Consider the following 18197-nt stretch of genomic DNA (forward strand, 5'->3'; position numbering starts at 1 on the left):
AAGACGGTAGTATTTTCTCTCGCGTATGAACATATAGTTACAGTCAACTTATTCGTTGGCCTGAAATTACAAGCGAGGGAAGCCATTCTTTTCGGCTATTATGTTATACCACTCATATAGGTTTTGCTACGTCCTCAAGCAAGTAGGAGGGGGTTATTTGAGAAGTTGCAGTGAGAGGGTGGCGGTGAGGAGCTTCTTGAAAGAAATCAGTTGGACGAGGGTTGCCATGTTCATGTTCATCCTCCTCCTCCTCTTCCTCCTCAACATCCCACAGAAATTTGGCATAAGAAGCCAGGACATGACTGCAAAGAATGAACAGAGCTTAGATCAGCATAGTATCTCTGCAACAAAACCAACTTTTACTGGAGAATAACTTTAGAAATTCGCCATCAGACTTCTTCAAACGACTTGATCAATTTTTCCAACTAGTCCTAAAAAGCGCCCGGTAAATTAATGAACACCCATTATTTTTTAATCCAAGCCCACCAAAACCTGCGATCACTTCATTACTTGAGCTAGGACTACTAATGAGAGGTTGCACTAAAAGAAGCAGCTTATGTTGATACATTACCTATCGTCAGGAGCAGTTTTAACTGCTTGATCAAAATAACTCTCAGCTCTATGGGTGTCCTTGTTTGTCTGCCATATAAGATCAGCATAGAGCGACAAGACGTTGGCGTCGTTCGGGTTAGCCAGAATTGCTCTGCCACAGTAATCCTCTGCTTTAGCTAAATTTCCACGAACCTGTTCGCAGCGTAAGGATCACCCCAATTTCAGGAACTACCAATAACAAACCCACAAAATAAAGCATGCCCAATTATTATCCTCAGTACTCATTTCTGTCTCTGTCTCATCAGATTTTTCATTCACGTCCATTATTCCGCTATCAGGAAAACTTACAATCCAGATCAAAAGTACTTTAAAGGGAACATTTTAAAATCATCAGAGTACGCCGCAACATACGTGCTCATGATAGTGAAATTCACCTCAAGTGAGTTATAGTGGTAAGAGATTTCTTTTTATAATCAAAAAGAGGAACTTTTAGACTAATCAAGCTGTTTTGATACCTCTTTCAAGAACTTGGCATAGTTCCCGAGCAAAAGAGCATTCCCTGGATTGGATTCAATCATTTTCCTGTAATAAGCATCAGTGCTATCACTACCAGGATTCTTGTTATTCTCGTAGAATCCAAACCCTTCATCTCCGCTGTCGGATCCTCCTCCGCCAGCACCATCACCGCCGCCGCCACAAATCCCGCTGCTTCCGCCACTTCCCATTCCACCACCCGCAACCAGGGTCTGAAGCCCACTTTCTCTCTCCACCACACCATAACCCTCTCCACCAAATATAGCCCCATCCAGCCCAGAACTCGAAAGCATCCTCCTTATCGAAGAAGACCCTGGTCTTGAGTTGGGTTTTAAGTCTTCTCGATCCTCATCTTTTTCCCCTGAAAAAGATCGAGCTTTGGTTGGTTTGACCTCGTTATGGCTCAGAGGGAGCTTGATCTTCTTCTTTTTGAGCTTTGGAGGGTCCTGTGCTTTGGTCTCAGCCAAGGCTCGTGGCTTGGGGGATGTTATCACTTTCTTAGTGGGTTCATGAGAGTGAGGTGGAGAGGGCAAAAAGGGCGTCATTAAGGACACCGATCTGGTTAATGGGAGATGAAGAAGCACTTGGAGGTCGTGCTCTGGTGAAGAGTCTCTCGAGTGGGGAAGCCATGAGTTGAGTATTGGTGTGGAGGAGCTTCTTAAAAGCATTGTTCTACTTACAACCTTGTATCTTTATGGGGTCTAAAGACTTTCAGAGAGGAAGCATACAGTAGTTGTTGTGGGGAGGGAAGGGGAAGAAGAGATCTGCTTCAACGGAGGAGAGGAAGGCATTCTATAGAAGAGTGAAGAAATACTAACCACTGTCCAATGAGCACGACGATAACAAAAACTATTCCTAAGATGTCCCTGTCGGGAAAGAAACGTTGTAATGAAATATTACGAGAGATAATGTTAATCTGATAAAGATGATAGAAAGTAACCCACATCTGTTAATAGACTGCCTAATACATGCTAAATTGCTAATTGAGATGACGTTGTAATGGAAAAAGTACTTAAAAAATCATAAATTTATTGTATTTATGCCAATTTAGTTCTAAACCTTTCAATTTTGTCAATTTTGTCCTAAATCTTTTGTATTCAATTGAGTTCATCAGGCCAATTTTGATCGAAAATCGCTAACGTAGATTCCATCCATCCTACATAGCGTGATTAGCGCTGATGATGACATTTTGAAATATTCTTTTTACAAAAATAAATTTTTAATTATTTTTTTCTTTCTTTCTTTTTTGGCTGGCAACCCTTGACCCTCACTGGCCACTACGCGAGCGACCAAATGCCCTTGCCGGCCATTGGCAAGGGCCGCCTCGTTAGCTGAGGGAGAGGTGGCAACAACGGCCTCGCCCAATGCCATTGTGGCCCTGCCCATCGCTAGCGAAATGCCCTAGCGGGAATCCTTTATCTCCTACACATTAGATAGTAGTTCGAAGCAAGAAACCTTCAGATTCTGTTCCTTTTAGTTTTGCAAGAAAAGGAAAAAAGAAGTATAAAACATTAGGCCTAATTAGGCCTATTAATTATCCAAAATAGAAACTAAAAGGTCCCATGAAATATAAATGTATATATGTACATACTAAACTGGACTTTTGGGCATTCAATTTAATGAGGAAAACCTTTCTTTTCCCGAAAAGAATTTTAAAAAATTTGTAATTGGGATTATCATTTTCATATTGTAAAATGAAATAAGAACAACAGTTAGCCAATAGAGAAAACTATTTCAAAACATATGTGAATCCGTCGTGATTCCTAGTATGTGCGAAAGTGAGTTTGATTATGCCATATGCAATAATACCTGTATTATTTTCAAATATGTAAGCGTATGAAACATTTTTTTTTTTTTGCCTTGCGTGGATAAACAACTGAGAATGGCGTAACATTTTAGCTTTTTAATTATTTCTACAATTATTTCACTGATAACTTTTTGATTATGTCGAGCATTTGTAGGGATGCATGCTTAGAGTGCAAATTCTATATACATGAATTTAATGTGATTAGCACAAAAAAAAATTTGATCTCCATTAATATTATTTATTACCATTAATATTATCCATCACCTGAAAAACAGAAAACTAAGCAAAAAATCTTTCTTAAGAATATTGTTACCTGACTTTAGCCAAAATTGTTTTAGTGTTCCAATTTGTCACTTTGGCAATCATATCTACGAAGAGTGATGATCATTCTGATATCTATGCAAAACGTTAACTTCAGGGACGCATTGGTGATCCAAGGAGTTTTCTCCAAAACACATCTCATCTCTTTAATTCTTTGAGTTTAGTCTTTTCTACAAATTTTGTTCACACCGAAACCGTGGATATTGACGGCTAATGCATTACAACTAATTCTTTGAGTTTAGTATTTAAAGTATGAACAAAAACTCGTGCAACGCAGGGTACGAGAACCGGTATATAGATAAACTATACTCCTCATCCTACTAATTATTTAAAAAAAAATCAAAAAATAAAAATAAAAGTCCTACAAAAAAGAAAATTTATCTACATCTAAAATATAAGATCTATGACGTCTTAATTCTCCTATTTGGTCGTAGATGTAGAGAGAACTCTTGGAACTTCTCAAACTCACCAGCTCCGAAATCCATGAACCTAGGAGATCTAAACGTCTCCCGTTTTCGTTCTTGACCATCTGAACACGGGTCACATCTCTTCTTCTACTTTCGTCAGTTGGAACAGACTTGAAATGGCTCCTGAAGGAGCTTTTTTTAATTCACCTGGGTGATGCACTGTTCTTTACATGTTCATTCATCAATATACACGTAACAAATTGGTTTCTAATCGGATTTGAGATGATGATAATAACATCCGAGAAAATTCAAAAGAAAACAAATAGGACAAACCCCAAAGTCGTCCCCATTAAATTCCAGTGCGATGGGAGTATGGCGTCCTCCATCGCGCCCCTACATATGGTGACGACGTGATGTCAGCCCGCGGAGGAAGCAAAGGACATGGAAGATCATATGCGCTTCTAGCGCCATGTACGGAGACAAAAACAGGTTCATGTGAGAATTTGGGCGGCAATGTGCTTTCTCGAGCGACCAGATCATCGTAAATGACTGAGAAAAGCGACGTTCATCATCGTCTTCGCTCTTCTCGCATGTTCCTCTCCATACAGATCGCGACGCTTGGTAGTTTCAGAAAACGACTTGTGACGAGGATTTCACCCCTTTTGTTACTGCCATCCACTGCACCTAAGTTTGATATAGTTGTCACTAGCCACTGCCAGTAGCCAGGGGCTACCCCAGAGACGACAATCGCAATAATTGTTGAATAATTTTTGCCTTTATCATCATTTTTGTTGCTATTCCGCTGCAGTACTAGTGCACACGCATCATATTCGTAACGAAAATTTTTTACATGATTCATCAATATCAACGAGACCCGTTATCACCGGCGAGTTTCGCAAATGATCGACGGTCCAAACATGGACTACGATATCAATTATTACTGGGGCTGACCGCGACGGGCGCAATGTATTCATCGGTTGTTTTCAAGTCTTGCTACTTCCATGTTGCAGTTCATCATCTCCTCCAAAATTTGGCCGAAAGGTATCACAGTTCTATCTGGAGAACAAAGATGTTTACCTGAGTTCCGGCTGTTAGTTGTCACAGTAGCAGTCCTGGCTTCCCCTTTTAGGTGGATAAAGTATCTTGAAAATTAAGGTGAGCCCCATTATTCAGGGTGACCGATGTAAACCCTCTGGAAAGAAAGAAGCGATTGATTCGCTTCTCAAAGATTTAATCGTAAGAACGTACTCATTTAAAGGTCAATCTTTTGCACACTTTAAAAACTGTTCTTGTGCCCCCAGTGCCACCCTGATGTGATCAGATTATACCGATACCGACATCTCCATTAAGATCAATTATAGTGGATGATGTCTTGTGGTTCTCCATTATATCCTAGTTAGACCAGTTAAGTGTTCTCCAAAGCTTTGTGTTGAAATACAGAAACAAGAAAGACTTCCAGAAATGCATGCAGAGTATCAAGAAGCAGTTCTGCAGCCGTTTAAGAGTCGATTCTGCTTTGCTGTCCCAAATAACATGCAACTGTGACTGGCAGCAAGCATAACAACACCCCCCCCCATGAACTCATCAGATCAACAGAGATTAATCATATATCCTGGATGGACAATGTCAACAGTCCAATCTGGAGTATATAGGTTGCTATGCTTAAAAAGGAAAAGAGAAAAAGACAAATAAAATCTAGTTGGGATATTCGATTGGAGATCCATCTCCTCCAATGGTGAAGTAAATCAAAGAAGCTAAAGAAGACATCCTTCTGATAGAAGATAATAAAATGAACCTAAATCCTGCCAAATTGAATGTATACGTTGCATAAGTTTCATAATTGCAATTGTTACAGAACTTGTATATATTAAGTAAGAAGAAAATAGGAGCAGTGTCCACCATCTATTTGAATATCGTTCGTATGACTTTAAGTATTGCACTTAAAAGTACTATGTACAAAACAGAACTAACTAGTTCATCTTCTAGATCTTGATCCTTTGCTTGGTCTATTTCTCCTGTCCCATGCAGAGGCCCAGAAAAACAGAGACATCCAGAAAAGAACTGCAAAGAAAATCTGCACACTGTCCTGAAATCTAGATAAAGATGCTGCAACGCCTGCCCCCGATGAGAGAGAAAAAGAATGAACATCAGGTGCAAATCAATAGGCACAAAACTGATGCTTCAGCCATAATTGCAACTCTCACAATGTCGTGATATATCTTGACAGGAAACGTAATAATGACATAGATAGATCGCAGACCAGAACTTTTCCAGCCTAAAATGTAGACTACGAGCAATCCCCTTTTTTTGGCACAATGAAGAGTAGCCCACTTCTCTGGCAAAGGATTCAAAATACAAGCCTTTTAATGTTTTTGGGGCAATTCAGCAAACGGTAATGGGACTTCATGCAAAATAAGCCCCAAGTGTCCACGCCTGCCACCCTAAAGCAAAATCCGCAAGCAGAGCGACACTACCCAAAAATCCACAAGCTGTTAAAAATTAGCGGGACAAGGACCAGCCAAGCATTGGTTGACCCTTAATTGAGACCCAAGAAGTCATGAGATTCATTCCCAGCTTTCACCCCCTCCAACTTGCCGATATAACAAAAAAGCCTGTTAAAAATTCCTCTAATGTGCGCTTCCTAAACAACTAGCCCACTTTGAAGGATGGTTAACCTTTCAATGTCTTTCCAGCAGACTCTATGATGGCTGAAGTTTTTGATTCTGATTAATCATTTCCCACCACCCCCACCTAACCTAATCAGCACCAATGAGACGAATACATCAAAAAACAAAACCTTTCCCACTTGTCAAGGTCAGAAGTCAAACATAATAGAGTACTCAAGCTCACCTTGTAATGCATCCTAATCTCCACTAATAATCAATCAAGAGATTTTACCCCAATTAGCATTTACTACGTTCAACATCTATATCATAAAAGAAAGGCCCATACAATGAGCTGTCTTCTATAATCTGCACTACTATTTTTATGTGGCCCATCATCTCACAAATGCAAGCACTATTGACAAGCATGGGCAATCATTCACATTAGAACACAAGCAACCTAATGATGATTCAATCCATACCATGCCCAAGAACATATTCAAATCGCTTTCCTATTTACAAACTAGCATGATTGACCTGAGTTATATTTAAAGACTACATTGAGCTATAATAATAACCTGCAAAATCCTCATATTCCCAGGGTAAAAGAGCGCCCTGTGCATATGAATGGGACGACTTCAAATGATTTAACTTAAGAGACCACATAATCCTAATCAACCACTGAGCTATTCCACTTATAATGCTAAAAAACTAGCTAATTGAACCCAAATTAACACAGTTGGAAATAATACTGGCCTGACCAAATATGAAACATAAATTTAAGGTCGGGATATACAGGCGCATGTTTGTTTAATAAAAGTATACGCAAAATCGAAGAATGTATACATGGGCACGTTAAGGTTAATCCAATGAAAGGAAATTTCGAGCTTATCAGAGTCAAACTGCATACTTCTGAGCCCACGAGAGCCATTTTTGGGCGGAGGACCGGACTCCGGCGGCGAGGGCGGACCACGAGCAGCCCCGAGGCGGTGGCGGCGAGGCCGAGCGCTGGGGCTTAGAAGGGATGGCAGGAATGGACTGCGAAGATTGATTGGAGAAGACAAAGGGTGATTGGATTCGTAGTGGAAAGCGTAGAATCGACAGCAGGAGACGGGGAAGGAGGAGGAGAACATCGGAGGAACTATCGAGTTCCGTGGTGGCGCGTGAAGTGACGTCGGAGGAGAGAGAATCGGCATTTTCTAGAGAGAGAGAGGGGGTAATCGCCGCTCGATGAAATGAAAGTTTCCATTTTGTTTTGAGAGATTGGATAATCACGGATCATGGTCTTGGGCTGGGCTTGGTTGGGTGGAAGCTAAGGCCCAACACATGGGCCCAAGCAATTTCATTTTGACCCCGCTATAATGCTTGATGTCCAATTTTGTCCCCCTAGAACAGATTTTCTCTCACTTTTGCGTACCTCTGAGTTTCACCGATTTGGGTAATTTGAACCCTTGAAGTTTTCCGATATGTGTTGGTAGTTCGTGTACGCCACTATCGATTTGTCATCTTTCTTTTCTATATTCTGATAAGCTAGTTGATGCCATATACTTTCTATAGGGCCGTCACTTGATAAATTACCTTCTTTATTATGTTTCGGGTCTATCGATAAAAATGGCCATACAAAATGGTAAGGACATAACATGATTTTCGTTCACTAAACTAGCAACTTTAGTCAACTTTTTTTTTTTGGTCAAAAGTTTAGTTAACGGTTTGGAGGCAAAACGGTGTGAGTCAAAATAAAACCTTAGAAAGTTTGATGAGTAGACCCTTTTTTTTTTTTCTGTTCAAAAAGATGAGTAAGCTTGAAGAGCGCTGCTATTGAGAATTTGAATAGTAACTATCCAAGTTGAGGGAAGGCGCAAATGATGTTGCCAAACTGATGAAGCGATGTTGTATGATGATACAGAGCGAGCAGAGACAGAAAAAGGAGGATCGTACTCTTATTGAGAACGAGCTATCTTGAAGTGGCAACATCAAGATGCGACTTCCAAAAGCCCCTCTCTGCTTTTCTCCATGAACTTTCATCTGCTCATGGCGACATGACAATGAGCCTCGCGTCCATGATCCATCCATTCGCATTCACGCCGGATTGTTTTCCGCCTCTTGATTGCTCGCCCAAAGTTTTTCAAGTAAATTGCACTAGGACGAGTAGGAATTAATACAGAGAAGCAGCTTCATTACTTAGGATATGTTCGCAGCTTTTGTGCAATTAAAGACCCCACACTAGTCTTGGAGTCGGGGACATCGACGGAATCGCGCCACAGAAGGGCCATATCCTTCCTACATAACACTAATTCCAGGTACATTCGTTTCGCTGGAGTCTAAGGATGAAAGATCTTGTCTCCACATCTGCATCTCCAGGAGAGGAGATAGTAACTATTGCCCTCATCATGTAACGGCGATGTTCTGAACCATTCTGTCCGGAAGTTGTGGCTGTGATCTTCAAGTGACGGTGTCCCGAAATGCTTCTTCTGGTAGCCTGCAACAACCAGAGTCGGCAAGCAAGGTGTGCATCCGAAGCACTTGGCCACACAATCCGGAGGCCTGGAGCCCAGAACCATCTCTCCCTGCTTCAGGCTCTCACCTAAGGAAACAAGAAACAAATTGAAAAAAAAAAAAAAAACACCAGTTGGTGAATATTAAGCATAAAAAACCCTTCAAAAGAAATCTTTGATAATATGACACGACATAAAATGAAAAGAGAATGAGTGACCCAATTGAGAAAGGAATATGACGACCTCCTTTTTACCTGAATTTAATGGCGGAATCGTGAGACTGAAGACGAAGATAAAAGTTGCTGCAACTAACAAGGCATGTGAATGGCCAGTTGAACTATCCATCGCAGTTCACACAACTTCTAACCGTGCTGTATCTGAAAATGGAATATCGCATGTAACAATGGAGACGCAGTTTTTTTCAGAGAGAGAGAGAGAGAGAGAGGGGGGAACAGCTTCCAAAGACAATGCTTAGTGAAATGAAGCAGGAATTTATGGGAGGGAAAGGAAATATCAGTAGAGAGAGAGAGGGAGAGAGAGGGGACAGCTTCCAAAGACAATGCTTAGTGAAATGAAGCAGGAATTTATGGGAGGGAAAGGAAATATCAGTAGAGAGAGAGAGAGAGAGAGAGAGAGGGGACCAGAATTGAGGGGTGTCCCCTGTGGAAGAGACACAGTTCACATACTTCACCAATGGAAAAGAAATTCAACAAGAAAGAAAAGGAGGAGAGATCGGAAACTGGTGCATTTTGACTAAGTATTCAATGAACGCCTTGATTTCATTCACCTTGATCATCTTGAGACGTTGGCTCTGACCCATTTTAGCTTATCCCAAGTTCTATACTTTTGAGATCCACTTGGATGAGCAGTCCCCCTCGGTGCGTACCAAAGTTCCTGTCAGTTCATCCAGTATGTTACAAGGGTTTCGCAGCAGAGCTTGTCTTATTCACTTGGGGTTACCAACATATTCTACTAAGGGACAAATAACATGAGGATTCTGTTCTGGTTTCCTACGCTGTAATGGATCGTCTCACGTGGTCATCAATACCATTTCTTTAATCCAAAAGATACATCTTTGTACATGAAAACTGTCAATACCACCTTGACAAGCTTTATTAACAAGCCACTCATCAACGAGGGGAGAGCCGAAAATACAAGGCTGAAGCCAAACCTAAGAGCGATTTCTCAGTCTACCAAACAGACAAGGTCACTACTAGAACGTACTCCAGACACTCCTAGAAACAGAGCACGCTCAGTGGATTTCCACTTCCTTGACATCCTTCTTGGGCCTCTCGGTCCTTGGAATGATGATGGTGAGCACACCATCCTTCAACTCGGCCTTGATCTCATCCGCTTTGGCATCCTCGGGCAGGACTAGGCTCGTGTTGTAATACCCATACGTCTCCGCAGACCAGTACTCGTCGTCCGACCCTTCCTCTTCCTCTCCCTTGTGCTCGCCCTTGATCGTCAAGACCCCGTCGTGGACGGTGATCTTCACGTCGTCCCTGGTCAGGCCCGGGACCTCGTACCGAAGCTTGTAGTGGTCGTCCTTCTCTTTGACTCGGCCCATGAGTTGCCATGGCGAGATGTTCATGTTCTCGAACAGCCTGTTTATGTTCTCCGTCGCTTGCATCAGCGCATTCCCCAGCCCTGAAGGAAAGAACTCTGAAAAAATGCCAGAAAAATGGTTAGTTAACCAAGTTGTTCACGTTAGTATCAGAAGCATTGCTAGTCTTAACGAGTTTGATTTAACAAGCTTGATCCTGATTTGTTCCTTGTAGGCCTCTGCTCTGACAAGGGGAGTGAAACCTTCCCTCCTAATCTTGGACCGATCCGAACATGGATGAACCAAACAAGAATTGGTTACTCTCATTAACATCTTCCCACATGAAAACAACAGGTGCATCTTGGAAACAATACAGGAAACCGAGGATCTATATCGGACATAACCATTTTTACCATAAAGAGCAGGGACGTCAGCATCATCGTTCCTCCTCCAGAGGCTCCTCCTGCGATTCCTCCTGGGGAAGAGCCTGAACTTCCTGCCATCGCGTTTCTCGCTGACTGCGACCTCCTTGTCACCGGAAGCCTTCTCGGTCGCTGTTGCCAGGAACCTCTTGTTCATCACCATCGCCTCCTCACCGGCATTCCACCTCTGTCCAGTCTGGCTTGCCCTGCATAAAGAAGGAGCAGAGGAAGCCGAACCCAACCTCTGCTGCAAGTTCTTGAGGGCCAAACGAGCCAGCGCCATGGCTTTTGATTGTCGCGGGATTGTTTGTTTCAGGTAAAAGAGTGAGTCGTTCGTGTGTTGAGGTGGAGGAGGAGGAGGAGGAGGAGGTTAAGAGTTATAGAGAGGAGCTTGAAGAGCTTCTGTGTCTTCGAGACTGTTTTACGAAGTCTCGATCAGCTTCTCGACGCATCAAGAAAAGGTGGTTCCACCTTATGACAGAGGCTCGAAGATTGTTCTTGGCCTTTCTCAAACACGCTTCCCTTTTTTTTTTTTTTTTCAATCTTTTCGAATTTTTCCATTTTCTAGAGTGAGAAGAGAACGGCGTTCCATACGGCGATGCATAGGATGCCACGTCACTTTTTCTCCTCTTCCCCCTTTTTGTCTTTGATTGGTGATTATAAACTTTATAATCACTTAAGACAGTCTTAAGTAATTTGAATTTTGTAATAAGACCTCCAAAAGAAATAATCTATAAAAAAATTAATCTAACAATATCCAGCGCACAGTAAGTTAGATTTTTTTAGTGAAAAAATAAAAAAAAATAATTAAACTATTTTTTTCAAATGTTAAATTAAAAAAAAAAGCAATAATGAAAAATTAATTCTAGAGCGAGAGCAAGAGTTTTTAGAAGTGATACATGAGTGAAGATCGAAGAACAGTGAAAAATGATGTGAAAACGGCCAGTGTTCAATGTTTTTGGCTCACATACAATTCGAGTGCATCGTCAGTATGCATGCGACAACGTTTCGTGGTAAGGTGGTAGACCTTGGAGAGGTTCCAATGGAAGCGGAAAAAAATCAGCAGCATAGCGAGAAAGGGTGCATTCTGCATGACTTGTCATAGCAAGCAGCACAGGCAGCTAAATCTCTATGAATTGATCTTCGATAACATTGAAAGCTACGTTCACCCACCATCTTACGATGTTTTACTTCGCGAAAAACTGACAACTTTGCGATGACTAATTCACCCTAAAATTATCCGCCTTTCGAATCATGAGTGATTCAATTCAATTAACCCGAGTTGACTGCTGCAACATACATAGGGAAAAAGGTCAAAAAACAATGCACTCAATGATCCCATCAAAAAGGAGGGCTCCGTCAGTCATACATCCCTTCCTGTTCCCAGATGTCCACTAGAAAATCAACCATTTCCTGGGAATAAAGCGTACATAGAAAGTAAGACCAAAAACATCCAGAAAGATATAAATCAGAGAGGAACTAAAATGCTTCCACGGACGGTGACTTACTGCGAGAGGGACACGTTGATTAAACCGCTTATTGCTTCCGAGTAAACTTTCGTACGTCGCATTCCAACTGCAAAGCCAGGAGTAAATCATTCATCATTCATTGACACATTATCAAGAAAAAGCCCAAAGCTGGCTATGCTAAGGTAATGCTAGAAAGACGGGCAAAAGCCAAATGATTTGATGGAAGGCCCAAGAATAAGCGCAATATGAGCTGTTCTCGTATCTTTCGTATCTTCGTTTCAAGCCAAAGACAGGCATCAGTGCTCTAGCTTTTGGATGAACAGATGCTCATACAAGAATGTGCACCGCTGTCTGATCACTACATTAAGCCACTAATTCAGCCTTTGTAGAGAAAGCATTTCAGCCAAGTAGCAAACTCGAGATTTCCAGTCTTTCCAATGATACTCTTTTAAGTTACAACCAATCCCGGAGTACCATTAGTGACAGCATCCTAGTTCTAGCTGGAACAATTTCCTTGTATCATCGACAAGCACAAACTTTGTGCTCTTTATTGTTTCTGTACCTACATCGCAGCTAGAAAATTACTGAAGGAGCTGTAAGTTACACTTTTCTTGCACTTTTAACCCAACCAGACCAGACGCAGTTGCACTTGCATTTATCCAGATTAGCTGGGCAATCCTTTTCCAGGCAACAAAACACAGTGAAAGCCATGAAGAACTAACCTCAGTCTAGGTTCTAGGACCTGCTTTGGTCTGTTCTCGTCCTTTTTATTACCTATCCACTGCTGCCGAGTTTGATTCCAGAGAAGAAGACCTAAAACACAGTAAACATTTCGAGAGTCAGATATGATGAATATGATAGGAGACATGGTAGGGCAATATCTTCCAAAATGGCAGTGAAGGATGCCAACTCATGCATAGAAACAAGCACCGGTCATTGAGAACTCTCTCCGTCAATGTTGCATGATAACATCTGATATACACAGAAAAGTGCAAACCCAAGCTAGGAAGACAGATTCAAGAAGTGGTCATAAACTTACCATGATTAACAAATTCAGGAGTTCCACCAGAACTGGTACCCCCGTGTGCATTAAGGGTCTGTGATGTACTGATTGACGACATGCTTCCTTGCGACTGGACTGCGCTGTGGTCCATATCAAAGGTGCTTGAACTCCAAAAATCGTCTGGCTTGCTTGGTTTTTTCACCCTTTGACCCCGAGTCTCTACTTTTCTAGGTGGAACATCCCCTGACTGAATCACTTTGGGCTTCGAAAAGCATGCAAGCCAACCTCTGCTCTGTTCCAAATGTTATATCATTCAGACATAGAACACATTCGAAAGCACAAAATAACAAAACCACCAAGAAAGACAGTAGATTGAGGTGCTACAGCCCATTGCATATAAACCTATGACTGCTCCACATTAGATATGCATGCCTGAAACTTCATTAAACCCCACAAAGTTGATACCACTTTTACTGAGTGTGCCAAAGAAAACATCATTTTCGATTCATTGGGGGAAAAAATTATGTCCACTCCATTACTTTGCCCTAGCATCAAAAGTGAAATACAGAAAAGGGTGGGCCCAATTTAAACAACTCTTAGCCAAGCTCTTTGCGTGGGTTTGAGCATTGCATCCCCACTTACCGATTCCTCTGCTCAGAACCTAGCCGGAAAACCTCTACTTTTTGACAATTCAATTCAGAACTTCAGCATTGCATTGACAGAGCCCACCTTGGAATTGGCAGACAGAATAGACCTTAACAAGTACACACATCCGAAAGTGAAAGAAGAATCATCAGATCCCTCAAATAGACGGAGGTTAGACCATGAGCCTAGTCCTCCACAGGACAAGTCTGTGGAATGGGAAAAAAAGTTGATATACAAAAACAAGCTTCACCAATCATGCTTTTTATGCCATATGTAGAAGTGTTCTTAACAGACAAGAGAAGACACGAGAGATGACAAAAGAAAAGGAAAATTAAAGTCACTCGTCCGCCCAGTTGCAGGCCTGCAGCCCAAGGTTTCCACAGAGAGTGTTAATAACATGTCCATTTAAGGCATCAAACAGAAAACATAGGTTATATTAATAAACAAGAAGCTGATATGACATACATCAAACCATGCATCGTCCTTATCTATCGCAATTTTCAAACAAAAATGTAAATTAATTAAATCACATCATGAAAAACGAGAATACTTAGATTGGCCTGGCCATTTCATGTCAAGCTACAACAGCCTGTCGCCCTTTTCATTGAATTAGTTGACCCATAATAGATCTTTGGTTCATGAGAAGATGGGGCACTGTAAATAGCAAATTTCAACCAAAAGCCGAAACTAATAATCACGGCTCTTCATATAGGTAACAATGATCCTATGCTATACAAAATCGGAAAAATGAGCAATCTGGATTTCCAAAACCAGGGGGCTCAAAATTTAGCATCAAGCAGGTACTTTATACTTTATAGACCGGGTTAACTTTGGTCCAATTTCCAAAAACCAGGGGGCTCAATCATAACCCTTCGTTTTAAACCCAAAAAAGGACAGGTCGGGTTAACTTTGGTCCAATTGAGCGAAGGCAATATACGGATAAGCCTCCATTATTCCCACAGCTGAATCATTCCAAGTTTCGACAAACTTTCGAATTTATTTATAAATACGGACCCAATCAACAATTACAGACCAGCTCCTGAACAGACCAAAGCTCATCGTCAAAAAGAAAAGAAATTTAAAAGGATGGAAATCAGACAACTTACCCCATATGCAATACAATGCAGGAAGAACGCCGACAAGCGACGAACAATCCAACCGGCCAGGCGTTTGTTGAAGAAAATCAAATCCGAAGAAACCCGATTCGAAGAAAGAGAGATCAAAATCAAAGGACCCTGAAGAACGAGTTCATAAATCCGTCGGTCAAAATTACAAAAAAACAAAAAACCAAAAGGAACGGCTTAGGAATCTACAACCGGAAAAGAACAACAATTCTGACCTGCGGAAAAGAATCATGGGCTCAATTATATTTCTCTCTCTCTCTCTCTCCCTGAACTGTTCATCACCTAACGCAGCAGCCCGGCTATGGAGGGTGGGGCCTGGCTCGAGCCTCCCGGTAGCCTCGTCTTCTTCCCCGGTGCTATGATTGAAGGAGACGAGGAAAAAGGAAAGAGAACAGGGGAGCGCTTCGATTGGATTATATAGAGCGGAAAACTGAGTCCCCGACGGCTTTTACCTTGTTTTTTTATTTATTTTTTAATAGTGTAAGTCGGAGTTGTTAATAATTATTGAACCTTTCTTTTCTTTTTCTTTTTCTTTTTTTTTTTCTCAGCTGACCCACGGCCACGGGTGATAATTGTGCACATGATAATCCTTTTCCCAGATAAATTAATAGGGCCGTCTTTCTATAAAAAAACAAATCATAGTCAAAATCGGCCGAAAGGATATAACAGGAGGGTCCATGATTAGGTCCGAAGTCGGTGAGTCACAAAAAAAAAAAAAAAGACATATGGTTTCGTAATTTATGGTCCATTAAAAGGGTCAATACAAGCCCAAAGAGGGCGTTACAATTAGTTACATACTGCGCGGTACGTAATAATCTTTGGATTCGGATTTTTTTTTATAGCTCATTAGTATTATGATAGTAAATTGACGTTTTTACGATGTTCTTGCGGGTAGAAAATTTCAAATAAAGGCCCCGAGTGTTGTCATTTTTTTCAAATAAAAATTTGAAATGGATCTTATTTCAAACAAGAGCTCGAAGTACTCTCATTATTTCAAAAAAACTTGATCAAGGGTATTTTCGTCATTTATTTTTTTTCTTTTTTCTTCTTTTCTTTTACCCTTTCTTCTTGCTCGGTGGCCAACCGGGTGAGGGCACCCTTCACCTCTCGGGCCTCGCCCATGCTAAATTTGGGCAAGGCCAACAAGGGCAGCCTCACCAATGGCCGACGAGAATGAAGGAAAAATGAAAGAAAAAAAAAAAAAAATAAAATATAAATGATGAAAATGTCATTGGTTGTGTATTTTTTTTTAGATAATGAGAGCAATTTGGGCTCATATTTGAAATGAAATCTATTTTAAATCTTTAATTTTATAAATAAAGACATTTCGAATTCTTATTTATAATTTTCCTATTATTATCGTATTGCCCGAAGATCTTAGAATTTGTTGCCATTCTCTTTTCTGGAGAATGGAGGGTTAAGGGATGTCAGCGACATGTCCTAATCACATGATCTTCCTTTTTCTGGGACCAAATTGTGATCGCATGATGGAGCAAAACACTTCTTTCGTGTCCGGAATTGTTGCCTCTCCTTTTTCGACAGCTCCGTGAACTAACATGGAAGGACGAATCTACCGTTCTTCACCGGATTTTCCCTTTCCGTACCGATAGATTCAACATAGAATCGATAGGCAGCGAAAAATTTATTGGTAAATAAAAACTTGACATTTATTAATACCACATCTTTTTCTACAGTTTAAAAATTTTTAAGCCTTTTTTTTTTTTATATGTTTATTTGTTTTTCTTACTAGCGTTGTGAATTAATTGTCTCCCGTAAGATTTTTTCGATTTTCATTTTAGTGACTTGCCAACTTTATAATCGGATTATCAACTCTTATTTAGATTGCTTATCAATATTTATTTTATTATTTTATATTATTTATTGTCGTAATTACCGACTTCTATTCGTCTCTCGTGCAAATGTCTTAATGTTATCAACTTTTATATAATCTTGCCAACCTTAATCTATGTGACCTATTGATTTTTCTTGCATTATACATGCTTATCAATGCTTATTGGTTTTTTATATTTTTTATATTTTTTATATTTTTTATTGATTTATTAACTTTTATTGCATCGCTTACCGATCATTTTGTTAAACTTACTAATTTTTATTTTAGAAATTAGTGATTACTATCTTTTATCTATGGAAGTAATCCACAAGATGTTACCAATTCCTCTTAATGGGGGTGCTCCTCACATTTACTTGATTATTACTAAAGTACCAATCTCCTTTATCATTCACAGAACATCTTAAGTCTACCAGCTACTAGATGAAATTACCAACATTTTACCAACTATGAAATTACCAACAAAAGTTAACAACTGGTTTTGACTTATAAAACTCTCATTTGAGTACCGACATTTATTATTTCAATATTTTACCAATTTTCTATTGAGTTAGCACTTTTATTTGTCTTACTTGTCAACTTTTTAAATTTACCAACTCTTTCTTAAAGATTACCAACCTCTATTAGAGTGATTGTTAACTTTTCTCTAATTAAGTTACCAACTAATTTTGCATTACCAGGTTATGTTTGTTTGGTTTTTTTTTCCTAACTTTTTTTTTTTTTGTAACCGAGGTTTCCCACATGTAGTGGGCTATTCCTCGGGGTGATGGGAGAAATATGAGTGTCAATGCTCTTGGTTAAGTCCCCCAAGACGTGGCCGGGGAGATTCAAACCTAGGACCTCATTAGTTTAACTATCCAAGGCCCAAGGATCTCACCAACTCACCCAATGCCTCATTGGTGTAACTTCTTTTATCTCTGTAAAAAAAAAAAACTTCTCTTATCTTTGCCAATTTTTATTTACCTTTCTCATAACATCTTTAATTTACATACTATTATATGAATTTACCTTCTCTTTTTGCACGATTCACCAACATGTCATTGATTAAATTATTAACTAGTTTGGTCACTAACTCTCAATTGATACACTTACTGATAATTATTTGAGTTGTACAGTTTACTGTCTTTTTATAGAATTATCTTACCATTTTTATTTGTCTTAATTACCAACATTTTTTACAATTAAATTACCGGCTAATTTTGTGTTTAGTAACTCTCATTTGAGTTGTTTACTACTATTTATCTAAACTATCTAAATTTAACAACTTCTCAATTGTAATTGATAAAAACAAAAGCTTCTCTTCTTATTTACCGAGTTTTATATAACTTTCGTATACACACATTAGAATGTACCATTAATTTATAAATTTACTGCTTTGTTTGGTGACTTACCAATTTTATTCCCAATCAAGTAATCCAAT

The 18197-nt window shown here is 40.0% G+C and overlaps 5 protein-coding genes across 6 annotated transcripts; all 5 read right to left on the reverse strand.

The window, feature by feature from the left end:
- Window positions 1-1864, reverse strand: LOC115737536 (protein TonB). Its single transcript, XM_048273755.1, has 3 exons — window positions 1068-1864; window positions 572-744; window positions 1-302 (listed from the first exon to the last, which is right to left on the reverse strand). The coding sequence occupies exons 1-3, from the start codon at window positions 1752-1754 to the stop codon at window positions 113-115; spliced, it is 1050 nt and encodes a 349-aa protein (XP_048129712.1). The 5' UTR covers window positions 1755-1864; the 3' UTR covers window positions 1-112.
- Window positions 1865-5429: 3565 nt separating this feature from the next.
- On the reverse strand, window positions 5430-7449 carry LOC125313750. Its single transcript, XM_048273790.1, has 2 exons — window positions 7135-7449; window positions 5430-5736 (listed from the first exon to the last, which is right to left on the reverse strand). Exons 1-2 carry the CDS (start codon window positions 7418-7420, stop codon window positions 5597-5599), a joined length of 426 nt encoding a protein of 141 aa, XP_048129747.1. The 5' UTR covers window positions 7421-7449; the 3' UTR covers window positions 5430-5596.
- Window positions 7450-8209: 760 nt separating this feature from the next.
- Window positions 8210-9652, reverse strand: LOC115737539 (EPIDERMAL PATTERNING FACTOR-like protein 8). The gene is made up of 3 exons (XM_030669709.2): window positions 9507-9652; window positions 8974-9096; window positions 8210-8808 (listed from the first exon to the last, which is right to left on the reverse strand). Exons 2-3 carry the CDS (start codon window positions 9062-9064, stop codon window positions 8546-8548), a joined length of 354 nt encoding a protein of 117 aa, XP_030525569.1. The 5' UTR covers window positions 9065-9096; window positions 9507-9652; the 3' UTR covers window positions 8210-8545.
- Window positions 9653-9757: 105 nt separating this feature from the next.
- LOC115737537 (26.5 kDa heat shock protein, mitochondrial) lies at window positions 9758-11144 on the reverse strand. The gene is made up of 2 exons (XM_030669706.2): window positions 10679-11144; window positions 9758-10384 (listed from the first exon to the last, which is right to left on the reverse strand). Exons 1-2 carry the CDS (start codon window positions 10968-10970, stop codon window positions 9972-9974), a joined length of 705 nt encoding a protein of 234 aa, XP_030525566.2. The 5' UTR covers window positions 10971-11144; the 3' UTR covers window positions 9758-9971.
- Window positions 11145-11897: 753 nt separating this feature from the next.
- LOC115737538 lies at window positions 11898-15311 on the reverse strand. 2 transcript variants are annotated; one of them, XM_030669707.2, is made up of 6 exons: window positions 15144-15311; window positions 14911-15039; window positions 13196-13446; window positions 12879-12969; window positions 12196-12262; window positions 11898-12100 (listed from the first exon to the last, which is right to left on the reverse strand). In XM_030669707.2, the coding sequence occupies exons 2-6, from the start codon at window positions 14913-14915 to the stop codon at window positions 12047-12049; spliced, it is 468 nt and encodes a 155-aa protein (XP_030525567.1). In that variant the 5' UTR covers window positions 14916-15039; window positions 15144-15311; the 3' UTR covers window positions 11898-12046. The 2 variants fall into 2 exon arrangements, with proteins under 2 accessions (XP_030525567.1, XP_030525568.1); XM_030669708.2 differs by having other exon boundaries at window positions 13196-13451; window positions 15144-15310.
- Between the last annotated feature and the right edge of the window lie 2886 nt (window positions 15312-18197).

Source organism: Rhodamnia argentea, chromosome 2 (genome assembly GCF_020921035.1).
Source record: "Rhodamnia argentea isolate NSW1041297 chromosome 2, ASM2092103v1, whole genome shotgun sequence".
In the NCBI taxonomy this organism is placed as follows: domain Eukaryota; kingdom Viridiplantae; phylum Streptophyta; class Magnoliopsida; order Myrtales; family Myrtaceae; genus Rhodamnia; species Rhodamnia argentea.